The 24,324-nt window shown below is 38.5% G+C and overlaps 1 protein-coding gene across 6 annotated transcripts in view; it reads left to right on the forward strand.

The window, feature by feature from the left end:
* The window catches only part of WDR7 (WD repeat domain 7), a 354,635-nt gene that overhangs the window by 191,549 nt on the left and 138,762 nt on the right, over window positions 1-24,324 (forward strand). For all 6 annotated transcript variants that reach the window (XM_069568596.1, XM_069568597.1, XM_069568598.1 and 3 more), the window contains one exon: window positions 7,919-8,140. In XM_069568596.1, the coding sequence (XP_069424697.1) occupies window positions 7,919-8,140 (222 nt within the window). The remainder of the gene's footprint in view (window positions 1-7,918; window positions 8,141-24,324) is intronic.

Raw genomic sequence — 24,324 nt, forward strand, 5'->3', positions numbered from 1 at the left:
ATAAGCATCTGATACTGAACCCTAAACAAAGAATCAAATTTTTGATGACAGGTTTTCCAGGTCAAATCACCCAATTCTTAAAGTATATTCTCAGAGTAGTAATTGGTGGTATCTTCTTCTCAAAGGTTTTAATACCTAATACAATAATAGCGCCCCATCAATATATGGCTAATAGCAGTTATAAAGTGTCTGCTGGTAGGCCATCTCTCATAAAACCGCCGTTAGCCTTAATTCAAATCCATTGATTCCTATTCCAGTTAAAACTGAAGAACTTAATATGTCTTTTAATCCTTTTATTGTAAGCTAGGATAAAATTAATTTTACCCTGAAACTGCACAAAGCCAATTAACATGATCTTTAGAGTTATTTAGTAAAGTGCTTCAAACTCTTAAATTTATCTTGACCTCTCGGTTGCACTCTCTGACTGCTTTTTAAATGAAGCAATCAATATCTCACAGCCCTTTAAATAGCTTAAACTCCTCAAATATTTTACCTGTGTTCTAGTTAAGCTATAAGTAAAGGGTTTACTCCTGTTCCTGAAAATCTAGAGTCAATTATGCTAAATCTAAACACAGTTATTTCCTTTTAGGAACACTGTATGAATTAAACGGTTGTTTTAATAAAATCAAAGGCTTATATTTTGTTTAAAGCCACCCAATAATAAGGAAACATTATTTTCACACAGAACAAGTATTCTGTTTGCAGCTTCAAATATAGAACATTGATGTCCTTTCCCATTGCATGTAGCTTCTGTTCTCCACACAGGGCTAGTTGAAGGTATTAATTTTCTTACTGTGATAGGGTGATCAACCGTCCTGTCAAGAAAATGGATCTCCATGTCACCCTTTAGCATGATTAAATGGAGCCATGTCTCTGTGAAAAAACACCAAATTTTCATGAGACAAATGAAACTGTAGGAAGATCTACTTTTCCAGAATTACTTTATTTTTTAACATCTCAGAATGTCCCATTTGGTTGTCTGTTTATTTGTAGGAAAACATTGCAGTTAATTGTGTATATCTTGTATTATTTAGGAGAGAACACAGGCAAAGCTAGTGATTTTCAATGTTTCCAAATATGAAAAAAAATTAAAGAATCAGAAATTGTTAGGTGGTTGTTAGAATAGTAGCGGGGATGGGCCTCTATCACCTTAGACATTTACTAATCAGTCAGTGTCTCTTTTAGGGGATCCTTCTCTTGTCCTGACTTCTGTCAGTGTTAACAAAGAGCTATCATCTTTTCAGATCTGAGTGCTGATAAAAATTAAATACCATGGAATTTCAGCATCAGTAGTGTTCACAGCCAGTTGGACAGCATTCTTATGAGCCTGTGCGGATGCCAAACTTTAAATTACACCAAGTAGGGTACTTGACAGCTAATTAAGATTTCCTATTTTGGCCACTTAGCAGAGGGCACCTGTTACGATTCTTGCTGCTAGCTAAAGAATAAAATCTATCCAGGGCAGTTTGAAAGAACATTAGTAAAACTTCCCCAAAGTATTAATTCCTTCTGGGACGAGTGAGAGTTAGGACAAGATTGAGGTAATTAAACAAAAGGAACCTAGCGAAGGTGGGGGCCCGGGGTGGAGGTGGAGCTCTCCAAATGCCCCTGTTGTTTCATTTCCTATGGAAGCCGTCCATGTGTGCCCCGCGCCCCCGCCCCCTCGGAGCCGCGGCCGCTGCGGAGGCTGACCGGCTGGGGTCAATGCCTTGCCTATTGATCAGTATCCCCGCAGCCCCCTGCTCCGGCAGCTGCTTCATTGGCTTCTTTCAGGCCCTGCTTCAGTACATTAGAATAGAAATCCATAACCAGAGCTGTGCTCATCCAGGCAGGGGAAGAAACTAAATTAAATGGTATAAAACAATCTTGGATCAGGAGTTTGTGCCAATTCATCTTGATCTAAGATGTCACACCGGGCTCTCTGTCTGAGCACCTGGGCTAGAGGCAGCCATAGTGAAAATAGATGGAGCCGCGATCATTCATTTGTCAGCTGAGGAGCCAGGCAGCGGTTAGCAATTCCCTTCTGCAGAGGTCAGCTGACAGAACAATCAGTGCAACTGCAGAATAGAGCTTTCCTTTGAACTATTGTTACGGAGCATGCTCTCGCCGAGACACGGGGGGAGGGGAGCTTGGTTGGCTTCCTGTTTCCAGAAGACTATGCAAAGAATAAAATACGTGCTCCTGGAATCTAGAGGCCGTGGCACCCAGCTCTTACTCCTCCTGTCTGTTCTTCCCCAGAAATAAAGTTGGCTTTAATTGCATGTACTGAGGTATAGATGATCAAACTATTACATATCACTTTGCTGGAATTAGGGTCCATTTTCATCCTTCTAAACAGCAGAGGCTGGGATTATTGATTTCTCTTCCTGTTTAGTGTGGTTGAGCTTTTAGGGTGTCTTCCCCCTTTGGTTAGTATAAACTGTCGCAGATCAGTCATACTTTGAATCTGTACTCACATGCACATGCTAATACTTTTACTAACATTTCCTCTTTGTCTTAAAAAAAAATCAGAAAAAACACCCATGAAGAAACCTAAGTGGGTACTACGGTATCTGATTAGAAGACATAGCTATGTTACAAAAATATTTCTAAACCTTTTAATTGAGACTTTTTATAAAAAAATGTTAATTCATGAAATATGACTTAACATGGCTTTAGAAGTTATAAGTTTGTAACATTGGGGAATGTTATAAAGCAACCTGTGTGTGAGTTGAAATACACCAAACAAAATAAAGCAAATTAGGGAAATAACTAAAATTTTATGTGAAAGAATTAGAATAGTTTTAAAGATAAATCTGTTCTCTGTTGTCTCATGTATAAGACAGAGATATATAAGATTGGCAAATTTCCTAAATTAACTTTTTTTTGGGAAAAAGAAAAAAAACAGGCAAACAGTAAAATGTATGTATCGTGCAGAAGCTAAGAAACTATAACAATGACAGGAACAAATCTTTTGTGTTCTCATATGCCCCAAACTTTTCTTGGACTCCAAATAAACAAAAACTATTCTTTGATGTTACCCCTTAATAACTAATCCCCCTTTTTTCCTTAAGTACTTTAATGCCACTTTCTTACTCAATGATTCCTGTCGGACTCTTAAATTCTTTATACTGACTTGCCATTTCCATTTCTTAGATTCAGCCCACATCCTATTCTGCCTTCAGCAGAGCTAAATAAATGGAATTTAAGTTTTCTAAGAAGCTTTGTGTTCTAGGTGTTGTGTTGTTGTTGTTGTTGTTTAATTTCTAGAAAGAGCAGACCTATCTCTCTTGCAAGGGCTTAAAAAATTTTGTTTTACTTTTGTTTCAGTTAATTTGGATTTTTAAAAGAATTCAGAGCATGATATCTGATATCTTTCTGCAGTGTTTTCTATCAGCTACCCAGAGCTCACCATGGATCTAGAAGCCATCCACTTCTCTGCATCTCCTATCTGACATCTCAACAGCAAACCAACCTTAACCTGTGGCTTTCATTTCTGCAATACCCTCTTTATTGATCGCCTCATATCCAGCATTCTTCATACACACTCAGAATGGTTTTCTAAAACCCTAAGTTCCATTGTTCAAAGGACTGAACAATGGGAATATGACCAGTAGAGTCAGCTGTGATTTGCCCTCATTTTTCACCTTTCCCTTCGCGACTTCCAGCGTTCCAGCCCAGTTACCTATTCTTGCAGTAGAAATCAGCAAATTCCTGTATGCTTTAGGTTCTTACACATACTGTTCTCTTAGACCATGAAGTTCCTACTGGTTTTGTCACCGTTAACGTTTCTAATTCTGTTTAGTCGCCTTTAAGTTCAGTGGGGATGGGGACTTTGCTTTTCTTATGCCTATTCATTTATCTTAGTTCTTCCCATATGAATTCATTAGTTCATATTTGCATAATGCCATGCATACACTAGATCCCCCATTCTTATATGATGAATGATTAACTGAAGGGATGAATTGTGAATTCCGCTGCTCACTGTCCTCCACTTGATCATTGCATCAGCCATCTTTTGGTTCTACTTGACACCAATCTTCTTACCTCCCAGTCTACTTTCCCATCCTGGGGCTTCCCTGCTGGCTCAGTCGGTAAAGAGTCCACTCGCAATACAGGAGACCGCCTGTAATGCAAGAGAGACCTGGGTTTGGTCCCTGGGTCAGGAAATTCCTGAGGAGAAGGAAACAGCAACCCACTCGGACAGAGGAGCCTGGCAGGCTGCAGCCCATGGGGTCACAGTGATTCGGACACAACTTAGCGACTCAGCCACCACCATCACCTCCATGCTACTGTTATCATGATCTCTCTGACCGTGAATCTCATGACACCAGCTTATACAGAAACTGGTCAACAGCGTTCCGTTAGCCTAACATTAAAGTTCTTCAGGTTGCTGTATGAAGACCTCTGGTGTTTGGTGCCCCTTAAACCCTCCCTGTTCTCACCCCCTTGCCTTTCCTGCAGTAGTATAGAATAACTAAGAAATATTTTTGTCTCCACAAAGACAAAATAATTATCTAAAAGTATTCTGAAGTCCCTGTTGCTACTTTCTTAGTTGCCATACTGCTCTGTGGGCCCTTCATTGTATTGATTTAATGTATAGAACAATGGGCTGAAAGAGACAAGAAAAACTGGATGGGTTAAAATTAGAAAGACAGAAAGCTGACCTCCAACCAGTCCAGATGGCTCCAGAAGTTTGCCTTTGAAATCCCTCTGTACCCCATGTATAGCTATGATGGATAAAATATTCAAAAAGAAAACCAACAAGGCATAATTAGGCTCCAGAAAGATAGATATCTTTGTGGACAAGTAACGGAATAGAAATGCAGTAATCGCGACTGAAATGATTAGCTGCTTTTCAGAAGCAGGCTTTGGCTCGTATGAGCAAAGAGAATCTAACGCCAGCCTTTCTTGGTTCCTGCAAGAATATTGAAAGAATATGAATACATTGTTACTCAGTCAAAATCGAGGTTGTATTATTAAAGGAGAAGAGGAAAGTGGATGCCAGCATATGACTCGCTCTGTTAAACATAATAGAAAATAATGAAATGAGTTGTGTTCAATCTGGGAACCTAGAAACACAGAGAAAGAGAGAATAGAGAGAAAACCTAAAGAAAGTGGGAGGCAGGAGAGAGAGTAAAAGTAATCGCAGAAATGAGTGAAATAGAAAGCAATGAAACAGTAAGATCAAAACCAGGGTATTTTTGGAAATCTGATAGAAAGTGTATTTCTAGAAAAACTTATCAAGAGGTCAGGGAAAATAATATTAGAGAAAGTGTAAGTAAACAACAAGCTTCCCAGGTGGCACTAGTGGTAAAAAAAAAAAAAAAAAAAATCCACCTGCCAATGTAGGAGATACAAGAAATGTGAGTTCAGGCCGTGGGTCAGGAAAGTCCCCTTCCCCTGGGGTAGAAAGTGGCAACCCTCTTCAGTATTCTCGCCTGGAAAATTCTATGCATAGAGGAGCCCAGCGGTTTACAGTCCAGGGGTTGCAAAGAGTCAGACACGACTGAGTAACTGGGCACAAGTAAACAATGCTTATAAGAATTCATAGCAACGGATACAAGTGAGATTTTTTAAATCATAGAGAACAGTCTAAATGACTTCAGACCAACACATTTAAAAACTTGGATGAAATGGATAATTCTAAAACTGTAAGCTATCTGAAATGATTCAAGAATTTAGTAGAAAATCAAGCCAAATAATTATTACAGAAAATGAATTCATAGCAACAACAACAAAAATATTCTTTCCTCCACCCCTACGCCTTCCCTACCCATGTGTCTGCTACTTCCTGCCTCCAGAAGAGGGTCATCCTGAGACACAGGTGCTGTCAGTGGTAGTCACTCAGTCGTGTCCGACTCTTTGTGACCCCCTGGGTTGATGCCCACCAGGCTCCTCTCTGTCCATGAGATTTTCCAGGCAAGAATACTGGAGTGAGTAGCCATTCCTTTCTCCAGGGGATCTTCCTGACCCATGGACTGAACCCCAAGTCTCCTGTATTGCAGGCAAATTCTTTACCGTCTGTGCTACCAGGGAAGCTCACAGGCCCTGATAATTGTAAATAATTTCATCTAACTTCAATGATTCTTTAACTGTTTTCAGAGGATTGGGGAGTAAAAGTTAACCCAATTTTAGAGATTTGTATTATATTGCTACCAAGAGCCAACAGGAATAGTACATGGAAAGAAAATAATAGTTCAGTCTTACCCATGGACATACTCTCAAAAACCTCTATGAGGAAATTTAGTTCAAAGTTTGTCTATTTGGCCTGTTTACCTACCTATCTACCTACTGGTTTTCATTCGTCCATATACCCAGAGTTTATGGATGGAATGCAAGCATGGTTCAAGGCAAGAAAATATATATTTCAGGTAACATTGATATGATTATATAATAGATAAAAAATATTTGCTAAGGTCATAATCATGGTGACCTCTCGGGTAAGAGAGAGGTGTAGAAAGTCAAGACACAAACCATAGTAGACTTTAGCTGTATCCACATTAATTAATTATTTTTAAAAATCTGAAACACTTTTGGAAAATGTTAGGATTTTATAAAGTTGGTTGTGTACATATATTCACATCCATATTGCACCATGTATTAATGTTTCATTCGTTTCTATTGCTGAATAATATTGTATTGAATGAATGTGGCACATTCTGTTTAGCTGTCTAACAGCTGATGGACTTTTGTTGTTCCTGCTTTTTGGCTCTTACGGGTGATGCTGTTGTAGACAATCATTGTGCACTCTCGGTTGTGTCTGACTCTTTGCAACCCCATAGACTGCACCCCACAGGCTTCTCTGTTCATGGAATTTTCCAGGCAAGAATACTGGAGTTGGTTGCCATTTCCTACTTCAGGGGATCATCCCGGCCTAGGGATCAAACCCACGTCTTCTGCATCTCCTGAATTGGCAGGCAGATTGTTTACCCCTGGGCCACCAGGGAAGCCTGGATGTTCATGTACACGTCTTTATATGGACATTTGTTTTCACTCCCCTTGGGTAGATACCTAGGAGTGGGATTGCTGGGCCATATGTTATAACTCTAACTACCAAACCATTTTCTAAAGTAGTTGTATCATTTTACATCCCCACCAGGAATGCATGAGAGTTTCAATTTCTATACAGGCTCAACAATACATGTTATGGGCTGTCCTTGTAATTATAGCCATTCTAATGGATGTAAAATGGTATCTCAGTGAGGTTTTCATTTGCATTTTCCCGATGGCATCACTGACTCGATGGACGTGAGTCTGAGTGAACTCTGGGAGTTGGTAATGGACAGGGAAGCCTGGCGTGCTGCAATTCATGGGGTCGCAAAGAGTTAGACACGACTGAGCGACTGAACTGAGCTGAATGACCAATGACATTGAGTAGCTTTAATGTGCATATTGGCCATTCATATATCTTTGGGGAAATGCCTATTTAAATTAGTTGCTCATTTTAAAAGTTGGGTTTTCTTAATATAGAGTTGTCAGAAGAGGTCCTTAGGTATTCTGGATACAATCTCTTATTAGATATACAATTTGACAATGTTTTCTCTCAGTCTGTGCATTCTTTTTACTTTCCTGATTATATTATTGGAAGCTCAAGTGTTTAATATTGAAGTTCAATTTGAAAACATTTTAAAAATTCCTCATGTTTTGCTATAATATCTAAGAAATCATTACCTAACCCCAAATCATGAAAATATTCATCTATATTTTTTCTGCAAGTTGCTTAGTTTTATTGTATATTTAGGGCTGTGATCGATTTTGAGTTCATCTTCTTATATCATGAGAGGCAGAAATCCAAAGTCATTCTTTTGCACAAGGATAACAGTCGTTTCAGTGCCATTTACTGAAAAGGCAGTCCCTTCATGACCGAGCAGTCTTGAATGTTTCATCATATGTGTTGATAGTCTTTTAATCTCTGTTCTTATGGTTTGGTTTTCAGGTTGCTTATCAAGTGTCCCACAAATGAAGAAAATTTCCACATCTTATGAGGAAAGACGGAAGCAAGCTACTGCTATTGTTTTACTAGGAGTAATAGGAGCTGAATTTGGTGCTGAAATTGAACCTCCTAAACTGTTGACCAGACCTCGAAGCTCTAGTCAGATTCCTGAAGGATTTGGTTTGACTAGCGGTGGATCCAACTACTCACTGGCCAGGCACACATGTAAGTTAAAAAATTCCTAACATTGCTCTATTGCTTCTCAATACATATTATATATTGAAAATATCTCAAGTGTAGCAAACATATCCTGAGTTTTAGCACAAATATAATGCTTAAATTAAATTGGAAAGCAGTATAATCTATTTGGCACATTACCCTGTAGTTAATAGTTCTGGGACTTTTTAAAAGTTAAAACATGGGCTTTAAAATGCTTTTCTTAAAATAACCCATTTCTGAGCTTTGTGTTTCTACATTTTGGTCAAGACTTTAACCAAAACTTCTAACTTCTAAGATAATTTCTGAAAAACTATGCATCTTGTCATGAACAAATTTTGAAAAGTCAGGGGTAGGTGTGGAAGACCAGCTTTGTCTTCTATATACATACGTATGTATATGAATATATATGTCTGCATTTATATATAAATGCATGTATGTATTTTATATATAAATATGTATGTATATTGGAGAAGGAAATGGCAACCCACTCCAGTACTCTTGCCTGGAAAATTCCATGGACAGAGGAACCTTGTAAACTACAGTCCAAGGGGTCGCAAAGAGTTGGGCATGACTGAGTGACGTCACTTCACTTTATGTATGTATATATGTAAAAAATATATTTTAAAGATCATGAATGAGGAACTATGAATTACTTCTATAATTTTTTTTTCTTCTTTTTTTTTTTTTTAATTTTTAGTTTTTTATTTTTTAAATTTTAAAATCTTTAATTCTTACATGCATTCCCAAACATGAACCCCCCTCCCACCTCCCTCCCCAGAACATCTTTCTGGGTCATCCCCATGCACCAGCCCCAAGCATGCTGCATCCTGCGTCAGACATAGACTGGCGATTCAATTCACATGATAGTATACATGTTAGAATGTCATTCTCCCAAATCATCCCACCCTAAAGTATTCCAGTAACAGTTTTCAAAAGACTAAAAACATCAGCACTTAAAGGGTTTATCTCATATTGCTGCTTTTGGTTCTGTGTTTGGTATGTTAGTAATAGGTCAGGATATTTTATAATGAGGTCTTTGGTACCCTAGGGTCAGAACGCCCTTAGGTGAAGGTCAGAATGTTCCTACCACAATGCAGAATCATTTCTAACAAATGTACCATCTTAACCACCAAATATAATTTACCAAATACATCAAGATATTCTTTGTAGCATAAATTGCAATGTGTTCTTTTGGAGTTTTAACATTTAAGCAAGGGGAAAAAAATACATGCTACTTTGTTAGCCAAGAAGTTCATTGGATCATTGTCACATACTCTTTCTGAGAAACCAAGGAGTCATGTTGGTAGCTTTATTACTAAAGCCCTGTTCTAGACTGGGTTGCCTGCCTGCTCCCTCCCATCCGGGCTGAGATTGTCACTCCAGGAATTGGCAGCTTTTGTCCCGACACAATCTACTGGTTCCAGAGCCCAGGCTTTCAGCCATGGTGTAAACTGCTACTGCTCATGGTTTCTGGTTGAAAAGGGCTTAATGACTAACAAGTGCTGTTAGTTTATAATTTAAAAAGCACTTTCTTTTCTATCTCTTTATTTGATCTTCAAAATAGAAATGAAGATTTCTTCAAACTGGTTCAGCCCAAATGTAGTAAAACCTGAATTTGAACCCAAGTTTCTTGCGACCTGAAAGCTCCTGGTCTTCCCATTTTCCTCCCAGCCACATCTGCTTCCCCTCTCCTGCAGGGGGCCTCTTCATCGTTTCCGGGTTCTTCAAGTTTCCTGTTTTCCGTTCATAAAACCCTGCTCAAACCTCACCTACACTCCCAAGGGCTCTTTAATAGGCCCAACCTTTCTGTGTCACTCTAGACAGAGTAGGACTTATATATAGAACACCTTGTTTAGAATTTTGATATTAGAATATTAGAGGTTAATGAAACCTTGACATGATTTAGTCTGGTGGCTTTCAAACTTTTTTGCTCACCATCTCTCTAGTGGATATCAATAAATGTCTAACCTCTTGTACAGTTCTGTGTTGACAGCTAAAACTTTTTGATAATAAGTTTGAATGTTTTTAAAAGATAAAATTTTGAGGATATTGTGATATTGAGATTTTAAAATGAAATACGTTCTTTTAAATTAATTCCACAGAATATTTGGCATAACTATTTGATACCTGCCATCATTATCCATTAAAAAGAATTTCATGGCAAATTTTCAGCGTCAAAAATTTTACATCCTTGATTATTTTCAAGAGAAAATTTCCACCCTCAATGTTGTAGGGGAGCTGTTAATTTGCATATTTAGCATCCAAAAATCAATTCCTTTAAACTAACTATGTCTTAAGACTATGTGTGCTTAAAAAACTATATTTTCCTTGAAAAGACTTAAGATACTCCCTTTTGGAAGGGGTTACCTGTTTTGAAGACTGCTGATTGAGTCCAACATGTTTTATGTGATACCTCCACAGCGTTCATTTGTGTATTTTCCTGCAAGGAAAGTGAACATAAATGTTATTTCCCTGGAATTTTCATGCAGCTTTATATCTTAGCTGTTGTTGTTGTTCAGTCGCTTAGTCATGTCTCATTCTTTGCGACCCCGTGGACTGCAGCACGCCAGGCTTCCGCATCCTTCACTATTTCCCAGAGTTTGCTCAAACTCATGTCCCTTGAGTTGGTGAAGCCAGATATCTTAGTATCTGTGTATAAATGTAGGAGCATTATAAATCGATGAGTCACTGACTAATTTCACCCAGGCCAGTAGTTGGTTGTTATGCAGATTAGTTTGGCTTCCCAGGTGGCTCAGTGTTAAAGAATCCACCTGCCAACGCAGGAGACGTGCGTTCGATCCCTGGGTTGGAAAAGATCCCCTGGAGAAGGAAATAATAACCCTCTTCAGTATTCTTGCCTGGAAATGCCACAGAGGAGCGTGGTGGGCTACAGTCCATGGGATCGCAGAAGAGTGGGACACTACTTAGCGACTGAGCACACCAGGCAGATTGGTTCACACCACATTATCTTAGCTATCTAGACTAGTATTGTTACCATCTGTTTACTAATCACAGTTTATCTTTATTCAAAATTCTGATATTCATGAATTTGCTTCTGTGTGTCTTTTCTCTCGACTTATAGTTTCATCTGTAAATTGTTACTAATGTAGCTAGAAAAAGACGGAATAGATTAGGTGAAGTAGATAATTGTTTAAAAGAAATAGCACAGTAGAAATGGAGATTTTTCAAAGAAGCCCTGGGAATTGATAAAGGAATGGAAGGGTCTTAGTACTGCTCTTTGGTTTGTTAAAATTCAGGGAGCTGAACTTTAAGTCTCTGCAAAGGGGTCCCAAAGCCTAACTCTGACATGAGGGAAACTGGGCTGAGCTGTGCTTCAGAGGGACTTTTGCTGCCTCCTCTTTTCCAAGCAAGGGAAATAAAATTTACCCAAACATTTAAAACAATGAAGTCTTCAAAAACCAAACTTGTTCTTTGAGCACTTTGGCTAAAGAATGCAGATGTGGAAAGGACAGAAGGTAGTGATTCTTAGCAATTACTTCATTGTAACAAAGGACAGAGAGATTCTCAGAGGTTTCTAGAAAGCAGAAATCATATATAAAAATGAATGATATAGTACTTACTGGGACAAATTCAAAATCTATAAAATGTCTGTGGTATTTCCTTACATATTATGGTTGCCCTATTCTATTTTAGTAATTTAAAAGTATTTTAAAGATAATCATGAGTTTCTTTTAACTTCTATCCCATTCCCCTATTTTTTCCCCAAAAGTCTTAGATTTCTTGGTGGTAGATTTGCCTAACACAGGGATTTCTAAGAATTGGGATGTCTTGATTAAAGTAGGTGTATCAGTTTAAATCTTGCTCTCTTGATTGGAAATAGTCAGGTGTCTAAATGTTCCTGTGTCTTGGGCTCTTTTCAGTTCTGCGTAATATTAACATGCTAGAAGTTGCTATGTGTATCACTATGGTATTTGTTTACGTGACATTTAAAATGTGTTGCTACCATTAAATATTTAGTCTTTATGGCATCCTATTGAATGAGATAGTAATTATTGTCCTCATTCTGAGATAAGGGCATTAAGATACAATATTTGATGAACTTTAATTGCTGGAGTTCTAACCTTCCTTGTAGAGACATTCTGTGAAAACCCATAATGTAGGCAAGTTCCAATCATCCACATTGATGGGGAGGGCGGGGAGAGACACTGATGCCTAATTCAAAAGTTATATGTAGTTTTATAATACATTTTATTTTTTTCTTTTTATATTTTAAAAATTTTCCATTTCTGTCTTAGATTGACTGGTTAATTTTAAAAAATATTTGTTTTTTACTTGGCTGCACCAGGTCTTAGTTGTAGCTCAGTTCAGTTCAGTTCAGTCGCTCAGTTGTGTCCGACTCTTTGCGACCCCCTGAATCGCAGCACACCAGGCCCCCCTGTCCATCACCAACTCCCGGAGTTCACTCAGACTCACGTCCATCGAGTCAGTGATGCCATCCAGCCATCTCATCCTCTGTCGTCCCCTTCTCCTCCTGCCCCCAATCCCTCCCAGCATCAGCGCACACGAGGTCTTTCATCTTCATTCTGGCATGCAGGATCGTCAGTTTTGGCATGTGGGCTCCAGTTCCCTGACCAGGGATCGAACTGGGGCCCCTTGCATTGGACATGTGGAGTCTTAGCCATTGGACCACCAGGGAAGTTCCTGTGATACATATTATACTTACGCTGGCATTTATATGAATTTTTTGGTGGGTGTTACTCTTTACATAAAGTATCAGAATCACGTGTTGAAGACAAAGCTGGAAGACTGGAGACTGAGTCCTAGACCAGGCTACTCTGTGCCCTTGTGCCCTTGGAGAGCAAAGTGACCCTCTAGGGTGCAGTTTCTGCTTATATAAAATAAAAGGCAGAAGCTGTCTATCTTTGAAGCCCCTTTTGATCCAGTTGGTCTCTGCTTCCGAAGTGAAATGGAAAGCATCCCAGGAAATTCCCCTCTTCCTTCACCTTGCTGTTTTCTGCTCTGAGATAGGAATGATTGCTTTCTTGTGTCTCATCAGCTCAACTTCAATAGGGATCTTCCCTCATTTTTATTCTGCTCCACATATGAGACGTGGTTAGAATATTTTATGGAAACATTTCTGTTACCTTATAGGGCTTTTGGTTCCTCCTTTCACTTGGTCTCTTCTGCTTTTCTTTTTTCCCTGAGTTAAGAAGGTTAGGGAGATGTATTGATGTTCATATTTCTTACACAAATTAGAATAAATACAAATAAGTCACATTTAAAGTCATCTAATTTGGTTAGGTGATATATTATTTCTCCATTTATAAATCAAAGCACAACGGTTTTTATAAAAGAGTTCTTTAAAACAGCTCTGTTTATAATGTCAGATATTTTGTTCGAAGCATTTTTTTTTTTGCGACTTTATTTTTTTAATTGAAGGATATTTGCTTTACGGAATTTTGTGGTTTTCTGTCAACAAGAATCAGCCACAGGTGTACCCCCGCCCCTTCCCTCCCAAGCCTCCCTCCCGCTCCCTCCCTTCTGGATTGTTCATTGTGGAATGATGCCGGCAGATGTGCTGTGGAATGGTCTGCTGTCTGTAGCAGACCCCCTTTTGGTCTCTCATTAGCTTTCTGACTTTGGGCAGGTGTCATAAAACATTTCTCGAAGCAGCCGACTCTGAGACACACTTGTGTGTGGAACCCTCCTAGGGACTCAGTACCTCTAAGGAGAGACAGAAGCTGGGCAGAGGGAGAAGGCGAATTGCATTTCAATTGCCTAGAAAGCTTCAGTTGATCTTGGGAACTCTGGAGCTGGGATAGACTTCAGACTTGTCCTAAAGTGGGTCTAAGGGCTCAGGCTTTGCGTCTCCAGGTCATTCAGTCATTGAATCAGGGGTGCCCTGAAGAAGGGGTGTGACTTTGGGTGAGCTACTCTCTTCATCCTGGGGCAAATCCCACAGAGGGAATCAGCTGATACTTCTGAGCCATGAGCACCCCCAAGAGCCTGGGGAGTGCACCATCGCAGAGGGGAGGAGGGGCCGCCTCTCCTGGCTGGTGCTCAGCGCGCTACTCACTCCTGTGTCTCCGCTCCCCCCTCTGTCCACAGGCACCGCCATTTAGTTAACAGTGTTTATTCCAAGTCCACATGCCTCTCTTGTTACCCTGCAAGACAGATATTTTATACAATATGAGGTGCATTAATAAGAGTCGATTCCTGAGCATTTACTCTGTGCCAGGGTATTTTGCTATGTTCTTTATATGTATTATCTTATTTAATTTTCTAAACATGTCAGTTACATGCTGTTACCATTTATCAGATGAGGACCCTGAAGCTCTGCTCAGTACTCACTCAAGATTGCTGAAGTTGAATTTAACTTTTTTCTTACAAACATTGAAGGCATAGGTCAAATGTTTTAACCTCGTACTGCTAAAAAAGCATCAAGCCTGGACTTGAACACCTGTCTTCCAAATCTGAACCTGTATGTTCACCATTTCACGCAGTTGTCTTGTCTCATAAGCACGTGCGATTCAGAAATGGGGCCGTACAGAGAAGGGGCGTGCACATCAGTGAGCCACAGCTCACCTGGAAGCAGGTGCCCTGTTGAATCGTTTATTTAGGGATGTGCTGGTGCTGTAGAGAGATAAGCATGTACAGAATCCACATCTCCATACATATGAACAGTTCACATCTAAGGTGTGAAAAACTTAGAGAAAGAGAGTGAACATTTCCCCATAGCAGGGTCTTTAGGAAATCCACAAATCCAGGGCTCTTCTGCTGGCCAAGGTGAGTGGCATCATGACAGTAGTTTGTCGCTCAGTCGTGTCTGACTCTTTGCGACCCCATGGACTGTAGCCCACCAGGCTCCTCCCTCCATGGGATTCTCTGGGCAAGAGTACTGGAGTGGGTTGCCATTTCCTTCTCCAGGGAATCTTCCCGACCCAAGGATCGAACCCAGGTCTCCTGCATTGCAGGGAGACTCTTTAACCTCTGAGCCACCAGGGAAGCCACCAGGAAGCGTCATGATGTTACCTGGAAAATGCTGCTTATGTGCACTTGCATTTCTGTTCTGCAAAAAAGATCCAGATTCCATTCGATTCTCAAGAGAAAGTCATTAAAATAAACAGTTAAGAACCCCCTGAGTGTGTTGGAATAAATGGCTCCTAGGTTACTATGATTTTTAAATCATAGTAGACAAGAATAGACTTGTGTCCCTCTTGATTAGTTCAGCTGTAATACCACAAATTGGAAGCCTCAATTTGATGCTGTCTCAGCAATGTCTTAATCCTATGAAACCTATATTTAGAGTTTTATATTAATAATCTTCTGGTGCTATGCTTGATTGTAGTTGGTTGCGGTCTACTGTTGTGAAAATGATTCCCTGATTACTTTGTGTGCTTTCTAACCATGCACATTTTATATAATGACTACATTAATCTTTATTGGAGTTGTTATAATCAATTTTATTTCTGATCTTCTGGTGAGAAAGTTAAGCCAAATCTCAGATGTTTTATCAGCAAAATTGGGACAAAGTCAGTGAATTGCAGATAATAACAAAACTAACAATAGTGGCAAGTTGTGAAAGAAAAGCAGCAATAATGATGAGGAAAGCATTATGTCATTTGCAAGGATAAGCAATGACCAGAAACAGTGGGCCTTTTCCCTGGTCACAGTAAGCCCTCAGACCATGTTGCTGAGCTGCTGTTGTGGCTGTAGAGACTGCATTTCCGTCCGCTTTTCTGTGTGTGTAACTCGCCTTCCTGGCATCTGGAAGTGAACCTGCCTCCCTGTCTGGCTTCTTATCCCGCTGTCCGCCTTACTCTTCTCGTTGTCCTCAGTCAGCAGTTCCTGTTCTTCACTGCTCCTTCTCATTGGTAATCTTCCCTTGAAAAATCATCCTGGTTCCGGATGCTACTTGGCTTGCCTTGCCATCGTCATCTTTGGTGTTCAGGACTCTAAGTCTCACTCGAGCTGTGCACCAAAATCATACCTGGAGTGTTTTGAAATGCATGTGTCTGAGGCCTACCCTGGAGTTCCTATTTAAAAAGTCAGGGGTGAGATTTGGACATCTATGTTATTTTTTTTAAGCTTCATATGTAATTTTCATCTGTAGCCAGAGTAGACAAACCCAGTAGAAATCAGAGTCCTTTATAGTTATTTGACATTGAGTGTTCTGTGGTGGTTTTGGTCACTAAACTACCTTAATGCACAAACTGTAATTTTCTTTATAGTTTAAAATGGAAGAGGTAATGGGAACTAATCAGAGTGAATAAATAACATTTCTATTACTCTCAGACCTAATTCTTTAGGTAGTTCAGCCTTTTTATTGGAGTTCCAGTATTCTGCATTGCTTGGGTTTAAATTCTGACTCAGTGCTCGGTGGCTTTGTGGCCTTAAATGCTTTAGCCTCTGTTTCTTTAACCGAAAGACAGAAGCAATAATGGCATGCACCTCATGAGGAGTACTGTGAGGATGAAGAAATTAGTGAATGTGAAGCCCTTTGAAAAGCGCCTGACTTAAAAGTGTTAGTTGAACGTTAGTTATTATGATTGTTCTAGAAATGTGTCTAAAGAATAAAAAAAAGAAATACATCTGCTATGTATTAGAACATTTATATGTAAATGACATATATATGTATATAGACTACTTGAAAAAAATCTCCCTAAAATCTTACAAGGTAGGTATTACTGTCAACATTTTATATATGAGTGAGCAGATACTCTTAAAAATTAGATTTCTTCCTTAAGGTTATCTGTCTTATAAAGGATTTGAATCCAAATGCAATTTTTCTTCCAAAGCCCATGATATTATTTGCTACAATACATACTGATTCGTACTGTTTGTGGTAAACTATGTTGGTTCCCTGAGGATTTATATAAAAATGTACTTTTCTTCAGCCGTATTATTATATTATATATGTGTTGAAATAAAACACGTATTTTTATAATTATTTATTTGTATTCTTGTATATTTGTATATTATTAATTTGGATGAATCTCTACCTACTTATTGCCTGTTTCACGTTTTAACCACATCAACATACTAGGCTCAGATCAAATGGAAAATTTCGCTACTCTTCTGTTTTTACTTATAAATAATGTTGTATAACAGCTTTATCATTTTAACTGTGATCTGACACTTGCATTAAAACCCTTGTTTGGTGATGTAATCCCATCCTTGCTCTCCAAAAATCCCTTTAGTTTGCAGCTCTTTTTGTTAATTTACGGCACTATGCATTTTCGGTTCCTCTTCCATAAAACAAGTAAGTCAGACAAGATTATTTCTCAGGCCACTTCCATCCAAAATTACACAGTTCTATGAAATTATTTATGTGACTTATTATTGTCCTAACTGTGCGGTTTCTGTTTATTACTGCCACTTGAACTTGCCTGTCTTGCTTTCATTGTTCTTTATCAATTGTTAATCTGCTTTTAAAGGTTCTAGTATTCCAGTGCCATGCCATATTTGAAGCTGAGCATCTTTAAAGTGTTTTTCTGCGATCCCTCCTATGGGTACCTCTTACCAGCTTATCAGGCTACAATTATTTTCGCAAAACTCATCCCCCACACATGTCCTGCTTTGTGGACCTGTGTTGTATTGATGTGATTGTACTGTAGGCCACAGATCAGCAAACCAAAGCTGTGAATCAACCCTGGCCCCCTGCCCATTTTTTTCAAATAAAATGTTATTGGAACAGAGCCACACCTACTTGTTTATGTACTAGTTGGCTGTTTCATGCTATAGCAGTAGTTGCTGTAGAGATTGTATGGCCTACAAAGCCCCGATTTTTTATTATCTATTTACAGAAAAAAAAAAATCTGTCAACCTTCCTGTACATTATTTGAATCCTTTGTTAGTGGTCCTTTCTTGCCATTTAATATATGAAAGGGCTTTAAAGTGACTTGGTTAAAAATATTTCAGTAGCTAAATATAGCCTCTATGGTACTCTGAGGTTTGTATCCTTTAAGAATGTAATACAAAGACATTATACCAATTTTGGGGAGGGGTCTAGAATATAATACAGTATTGGTATAAATCTCTGCCAACCATCTAATGTACATACTAGTTACCTTGACTGAGTCGCAAATTTAGAGGCAGGTTTGAGCTTTGTATCGCTAGTGGCAACCCCACTCCCCCTTTTATTTTGAAAAGGACTTTCTTATATCTGATACTAAATAACCTTGGTCTGAAGTTTTCTGACAGCTCTGAAGAAGCATTCCTTCACATTTGTCTGTCCTAATGTATGTACTCCAGGGTCACTGTAATTAACGTATTTAACTCTGTAAGCTCAAGCAGTCTCATAGCCGAAGGGGACAAAGGCGAGCATCTAGTCTAACCTTCTCAAACGCTGTGAAACTTTGGATGGTACCCTTAGAAAGCTTTTTGTAAGAAGTGAACAGAAACATTTTGTAAGCTTGTTCGGAGATTCCCTGCTGCTGCTGATTCCCTGCAGTGTCCTTCAAAAACACAATTCCCAAGGATGTGGAATGTTGGGAGCCCAAGACTGTTTGAATGTTTTATACTGTGGCTTCCATGATCACACAGTAAGTGCTGGTGAACTTGCTGGTATGAACCAGTTCAACTGGGAGCTTCCAGATGGAAGCCCACTAGAGAACCTGAATGAACTCAGTAAATACAGAGCTCCTTCCTTATACCTTTGCTTTACAGATTATGATCTTAGCATCCTGGGGCTCCATACAGGTGGCCCAGTAACCGCCTGCGCTCCTAATACTCCTTCAAGCACAGTGGCACTGGTGTGACATTGTTTCCACAGAAAGAAAGTGCCAAAACAGAGTTAGATTCTTAAAAGGAAAACAAAACACCACACAACTGAAAACTAGAAATTATCCATCCTTCAAAAACACGATGAAAATAAAAATTCTTGATTTGCCCACTCAAACCTGCTCTGCTTGCAGCCTTCCCCAGCTCAGTTGATAATTATTTTCTTTCCACTTTCTTAGTGATAAGATATGATAGTGAAGTCACTCAGTCATGTCGGCTCTTTGTGACCCAATAGACTGTAGCCTTCCAGGCTCTTCCATCCATGGGATTTTCCAGACGAGTACTGGAGTGGGTTGTCATTTCCTCCTCTAAGGGATCTTCCTGACCCAGGGATCAAACCCAGTATCCCGAATTACAGGCAGACACTTTACCGTCTGAGCCACCAGGGAAGCCCACCCCTGATTTCTTCCTCTCTCAGACAACATCTTATCCATCAGGAAATCTTATTGGCTCTACCTTCAAAATATACCCAAAATCCAGCTACTGTTTGCCACCTTTACTGTTACCACCCTGGTTAGAAACCTTCATTTCTCACTAGTAAGTACTACTGCCAAGTCTTCCAGCTTCTCCTCTTATCCCTTTACTAGCCATCATGGTAGTAATATTTTTAAGGCATAAGGTAGATCTTATCACTCAAGGATATCCAGATGACTAACCAGCCACACAAATACTCAAAAATCAGTAGAGTTTCTTTATATAATACTAAACAAAAGAGAAAATGTAGAGAATCATCATTTTTTGAAAGATCCTTCAAACTAGACCTTAAAAACCAGGAAGAAAAAGACAGTCCAGTTAAAAAAAAGATTAAATTTATAGGCAGGTGTTTTATCATAGAAGGAATGAAGATGCCAAAATATGCAGCTTATCCAATAATTACAGGATTTGGGGTTAGGAAGATTTACTAGAAACACTTGTTTGTTTAAAACCTTATTTTTTCTTTACAGTAAGTGGATATTTGTGTAATTAAAATAATAAATAGATGCTCATATTTTGCAAATATTTTTAAGATCTCAATAATTATGGCAACCAAAAGAAGCCCCACAGCTCATAGCTAAGAATAAACTTAAGAAATATGGAAAAACTGCAACATGTCACTGAGAGAAATAAAGTAATATTTGAGTAAACAAAGAGGCATGTAGTTCTTGGATGGATAAGATAATTCCATATGGTAAATATCTCAGTTGTTTCCAAATTAATATATAAATCTCACACAAACACTAAAATCTCAACACTGCTAATTTTAATAGTCAAAATGATTCTAAAATTAACACACTAGAGATAAATGGAATATGTGATTTATTTTGTTTTATTCAGTAAACATATATTAGCATTAACAAATATACCAGTTACTACGTTAGGCACTTTACAAATATTATTTAATTCTAATTATAACCCCTTGAAATACATATTTATTAACAAATCAACCTATGCAGTACTGTAGAAATAGAAAATATTTCTAGGCATTAACTTAATGAAGAATATACAATATTTTTAGAAAAATAATTTTAATTTTATTGAAAAAGTTTTTAAAGACCTAAATAAATAGGAAGATATACACTGTTATGGATAAGTATACTCAGTATCATAAGAATGCAGTTTTCATAAATTTAATCCCATTTCAAATAAAATACCAATAGGGTTTTTGTTATTGTTTATTGTTATTCAGCTTGACAAGCTGATTCTAAAATGTATATGAGAAGACAATGAGCTAAGAAAAGCTATGACATTTCTAAAGTAGAAGAACAAGGTGGAGGTTTTTCCCTTACTTGTATCAAATGTTATTATAAATTTATAGCAATTCATATCATGTTATCTTGGTGCAGAATAAACCAATAGACCTACGGAGCAGAATAGACAGCACAGAAGTGATTCTATACATACAGAGGAATTTAATTCTTTATACGTCTAGCATTGGAGATCAGTAAAATAAAGGGTAGAGTTTTTGATATATGGTCTACTTGCCATTGGCTATTCATAAGGAATAATAATGAAACTGGATTCCTCATGCCCATGATAGCCAAAAAAAAACCCACATCAATTTCATATGGATTTAAAGACTTAAATGTGAAAGCTCAAAACCATAATACTTTAAAAAGATGATACAGGAAAACATGACCTTGTAATGGGGAACCAGTTTTGCAAACAGGTGAGAGAAAGCCCAACCAAATAATAAGGGTGATGAATAAATTCAACTACGTTAAAATTAGAAACCTCTGTAATTAACAGTGCCTTTTAAAAACAAAAAGTAAAGCACAAAGAGGAAAGAGGTGTTTATGACACAGGTAACTGACAGACTGTTAAACACACACACGCACACACACATAACTGAGTAAGAAAAAGACAAATGCAGAGCAGAAAAATGGGTAAAGACTGAAAAAGCGCTTCACAAAAGGAAATGAGAATGGCTAAGAAATCTCTGAAAAGATGATAAACTCTATTCTAAGGGAAATGCAAATTAAAAACCAAATGAACTATCATTTCTCATCTACCAAGTGAAAGATTGAAGTGTGACATTATCACATTTGGTGACGATTAGCAGCAAGTAGGACTCTACACTCTGCGCTGTGGAGTGTAAATTGGTTTAAGCACTTTGGAAAGCAACTGGGTATACTCTCCTGTGAGTGTACTCTGTCTTTGCATTGTCTAGAAAAACTTGAATGTGTGAAGTGAATTTTTTTTCCATTCTCTGATTGCCTTTTGAGTGCCTTAACAGTTTGTTTCAAAGAACACAATTTTCTGATTTCAGTGAAGTACAAGTTATGAATTATTTTGTCTTATTCTTCATGCTTTTTATATTGTGAGAAATGTTTACCTACACCAAAGTCTCAAAGATTCCCCCCACCACCACCCCCACCACGTTTTATTCTGGGAGCTTTAGCTTTTGCATGTAGCTTTGTGCTCTAGTTTGGATTAATTTTTGAGTATGATATGAGGGAGGGTTAATTTTTAAAAATACATATACAGAAATTTAATTCTAGCAACACTTGTTGAAGACATTTTTTCTTTTATGCCCCCAGTCAGTTACCGTTTGTAAAGTTAATTTTCACCTGGAGGCTCATTGCTTTGCAGTGCTGTGTTGGTTTCTGCCAGACAGCAACATGAGTCAGCCATAAGTATGCACATGTCCCCTCCCCCTTGACAGTTTCCTTGTTTGAAAATCAGATCAGTTGGGTCTGTTTCTAGGCCCTCTCCTCTCTTTCATTAATCTGTTAATTTATGTCTCTTGACTAATACTATACTGTCTTGATGACTTCAGCTTTCAAGTAAGTTTTGAGATTAGGTAGAAGTCTTCCAAACCCACCCCAGTACTCTTGCCTGGAAAACCCCATGGATGGAGGAGCCTGGTGGGCTGCAGTCCATGGGGTCGCTAAGAGTCGGACAGGACTGAGCGACTTCACTTTTGCTTTACACTTTCATGCATTGGAGACAAAAATGGCAACCCACTCCAGTGTTCTTGCCTGGAGAATCCCAGGGACGGGGGAGCCTGGTGGGCTGCCATCTATGGGGTTGCACAGAGTCGGACATGACTGAAGCGACTTAGCAGCAGCAGTAGCAGCAGCAGAAGTCTTCCAGCTTGTTGTTTTACTGTTACAAAATTGTTTTGGTTATTCTAATTCTTCTGTGGTTTGATAAAATTTTAGAATCTCTTTGCCTTTTTTTTTTTTTAAGCCTGATAGAGTTTTGATTGGAATTCCTCTGAATCTGTAGTTAAATTTTGGGAAAATTGACATCGTAACAATTAGTGAACCTTGTGATCTGTGAAGGTGACGTATAGAAGAAATGAGGAAAATATGAAATCTCCATCAGGCAAAGTCAACAGTGCTGACTGCCACTGACAGAACGCACTGGTGGATGCTAAAATCAGTATATTAACACAGCCTTAAAGGATCTTCTCCCAAGAAATTTATCAATTACAGTGGGAAATTGGCTTTCTCCACTATAATTGGTTACGATGACCAAGAGATCAAGGTGAACCTTGTCAGTAATAAGACATATCAACAGCATTCTCTCCCTGATATGACACACAGAGAAGGGCACAGCATCACTTTGGTGGTATTTCAGCCAGAAATGTATAGCCATAGTCTAATTGTTAGGGGACGACAGCGATGAGATGGCTGGATGGCATCACCAACTCAATGGACATAAGTTTGAATAAACTCCGGGAGTTAGTGATGGACAGGGAGGCCTGGCATGCTGCGATTCATGGGGTCACAAAGAGTCAGACACGACTGAGTGACTGTAATTGTTAGAAAACAGACTGAGAGACAGTCTACAAAATGACTGATGAGTGTTCATCAAATGTGTCATGAAAAGCAAGGTTAAGTATATGAAATTGCTCATCACAGATTGGAGGAGGCTAAAGAGACACAGGGGCTTCCCAGATGGCACAGTGGTAAAGAATCTACCTGCCAATGCAGGAGGTACAAGAGATGCAGTTTTCATCCCTGGGTTGGAAATATCCCCTGGAGGAAGGAATGGGAACCAACTCCAGTATCCTTGCCTGGAAAATCCCATGGACAGAGGAGCCTGGCGGGCTACAGTCCAAGCAGTTACAAAGAGTCGGACACAGCTGAGCACACACACACAAAGAGACACAACAACTAAATACAGTGTGATAGATACTCTGGAGTGGATATTGGAAGAAGAAAAGGAGACTGGAAAATTCAAATAAAGTCTGTAGTTTAGGCAGTAATAGTTCACCAATATTAATTTCTTAGCTTTGGTAATCACGAGGTGGTTTAAGTTCTTCACATCAGAGAAAGCTGGGTGAAATGTATCTGTGAATTCCCTTTCTATTTATGCAACTTATCTGTAAGCCTTAAATTATTTCAAAATAAAAAGTTTTTAAAAAGGCAATTCCCCATAGGTGGTAGTATAAAGACAGACTTGTATTTTTTATAGTAATGTAAGCAATACTATATTTTAAAGTAGCTGAGAATATTCAGAATTTAAAATTGCAGTTTTATTTTTCTATGGTTTCCATCCCTAATATCCTGCCCTCCCTGGTTTCCAAGTGTATTATATAATCTGTGGATAGAAAGTCCAGCACTGCTTTATTCATAGATTTAAAAATAAAAGCATAATAATTAGCGATTCTTAGCACATATCTTGTATTAGTAGGTAGGTTTTGGAAGACAAAGCAAATTTTTCAATTTAGTTTTAGTCTATGTCCATTAAATTCCAGTGCTTCTTACTTTCAAGTCAGCATTTAATTAGGTGTGTCCTTCCCTGGGATATTACATGAAATTAAGTTGAGAGAAAATAGCAAAGTAAATATTTCCATACTCTGAATTTTATTTATTGCTAGTCATAGGAAAAAAGGAAAAAATCTTTTTTAAGCTCTGGTATTAGAGATGCAATAATGTGTTTCTAAGGCATTGCCCAACATTTCTGAAACTTTTAAGGCATCTTTTATTTTACATCTACAGTTTTTCCTCTGCTAATGG

This window comes from Ovis canadensis, chromosome 23, assembly GCF_042477335.2.
Source record: "Ovis canadensis isolate MfBH-ARS-UI-01 breed Bighorn chromosome 23, ARS-UI_OviCan_v2, whole genome shotgun sequence".
In the NCBI taxonomy this organism is placed as follows: Eukaryota; Metazoa; Chordata; class Mammalia; order Artiodactyla; family Bovidae; genus Ovis; species Ovis canadensis.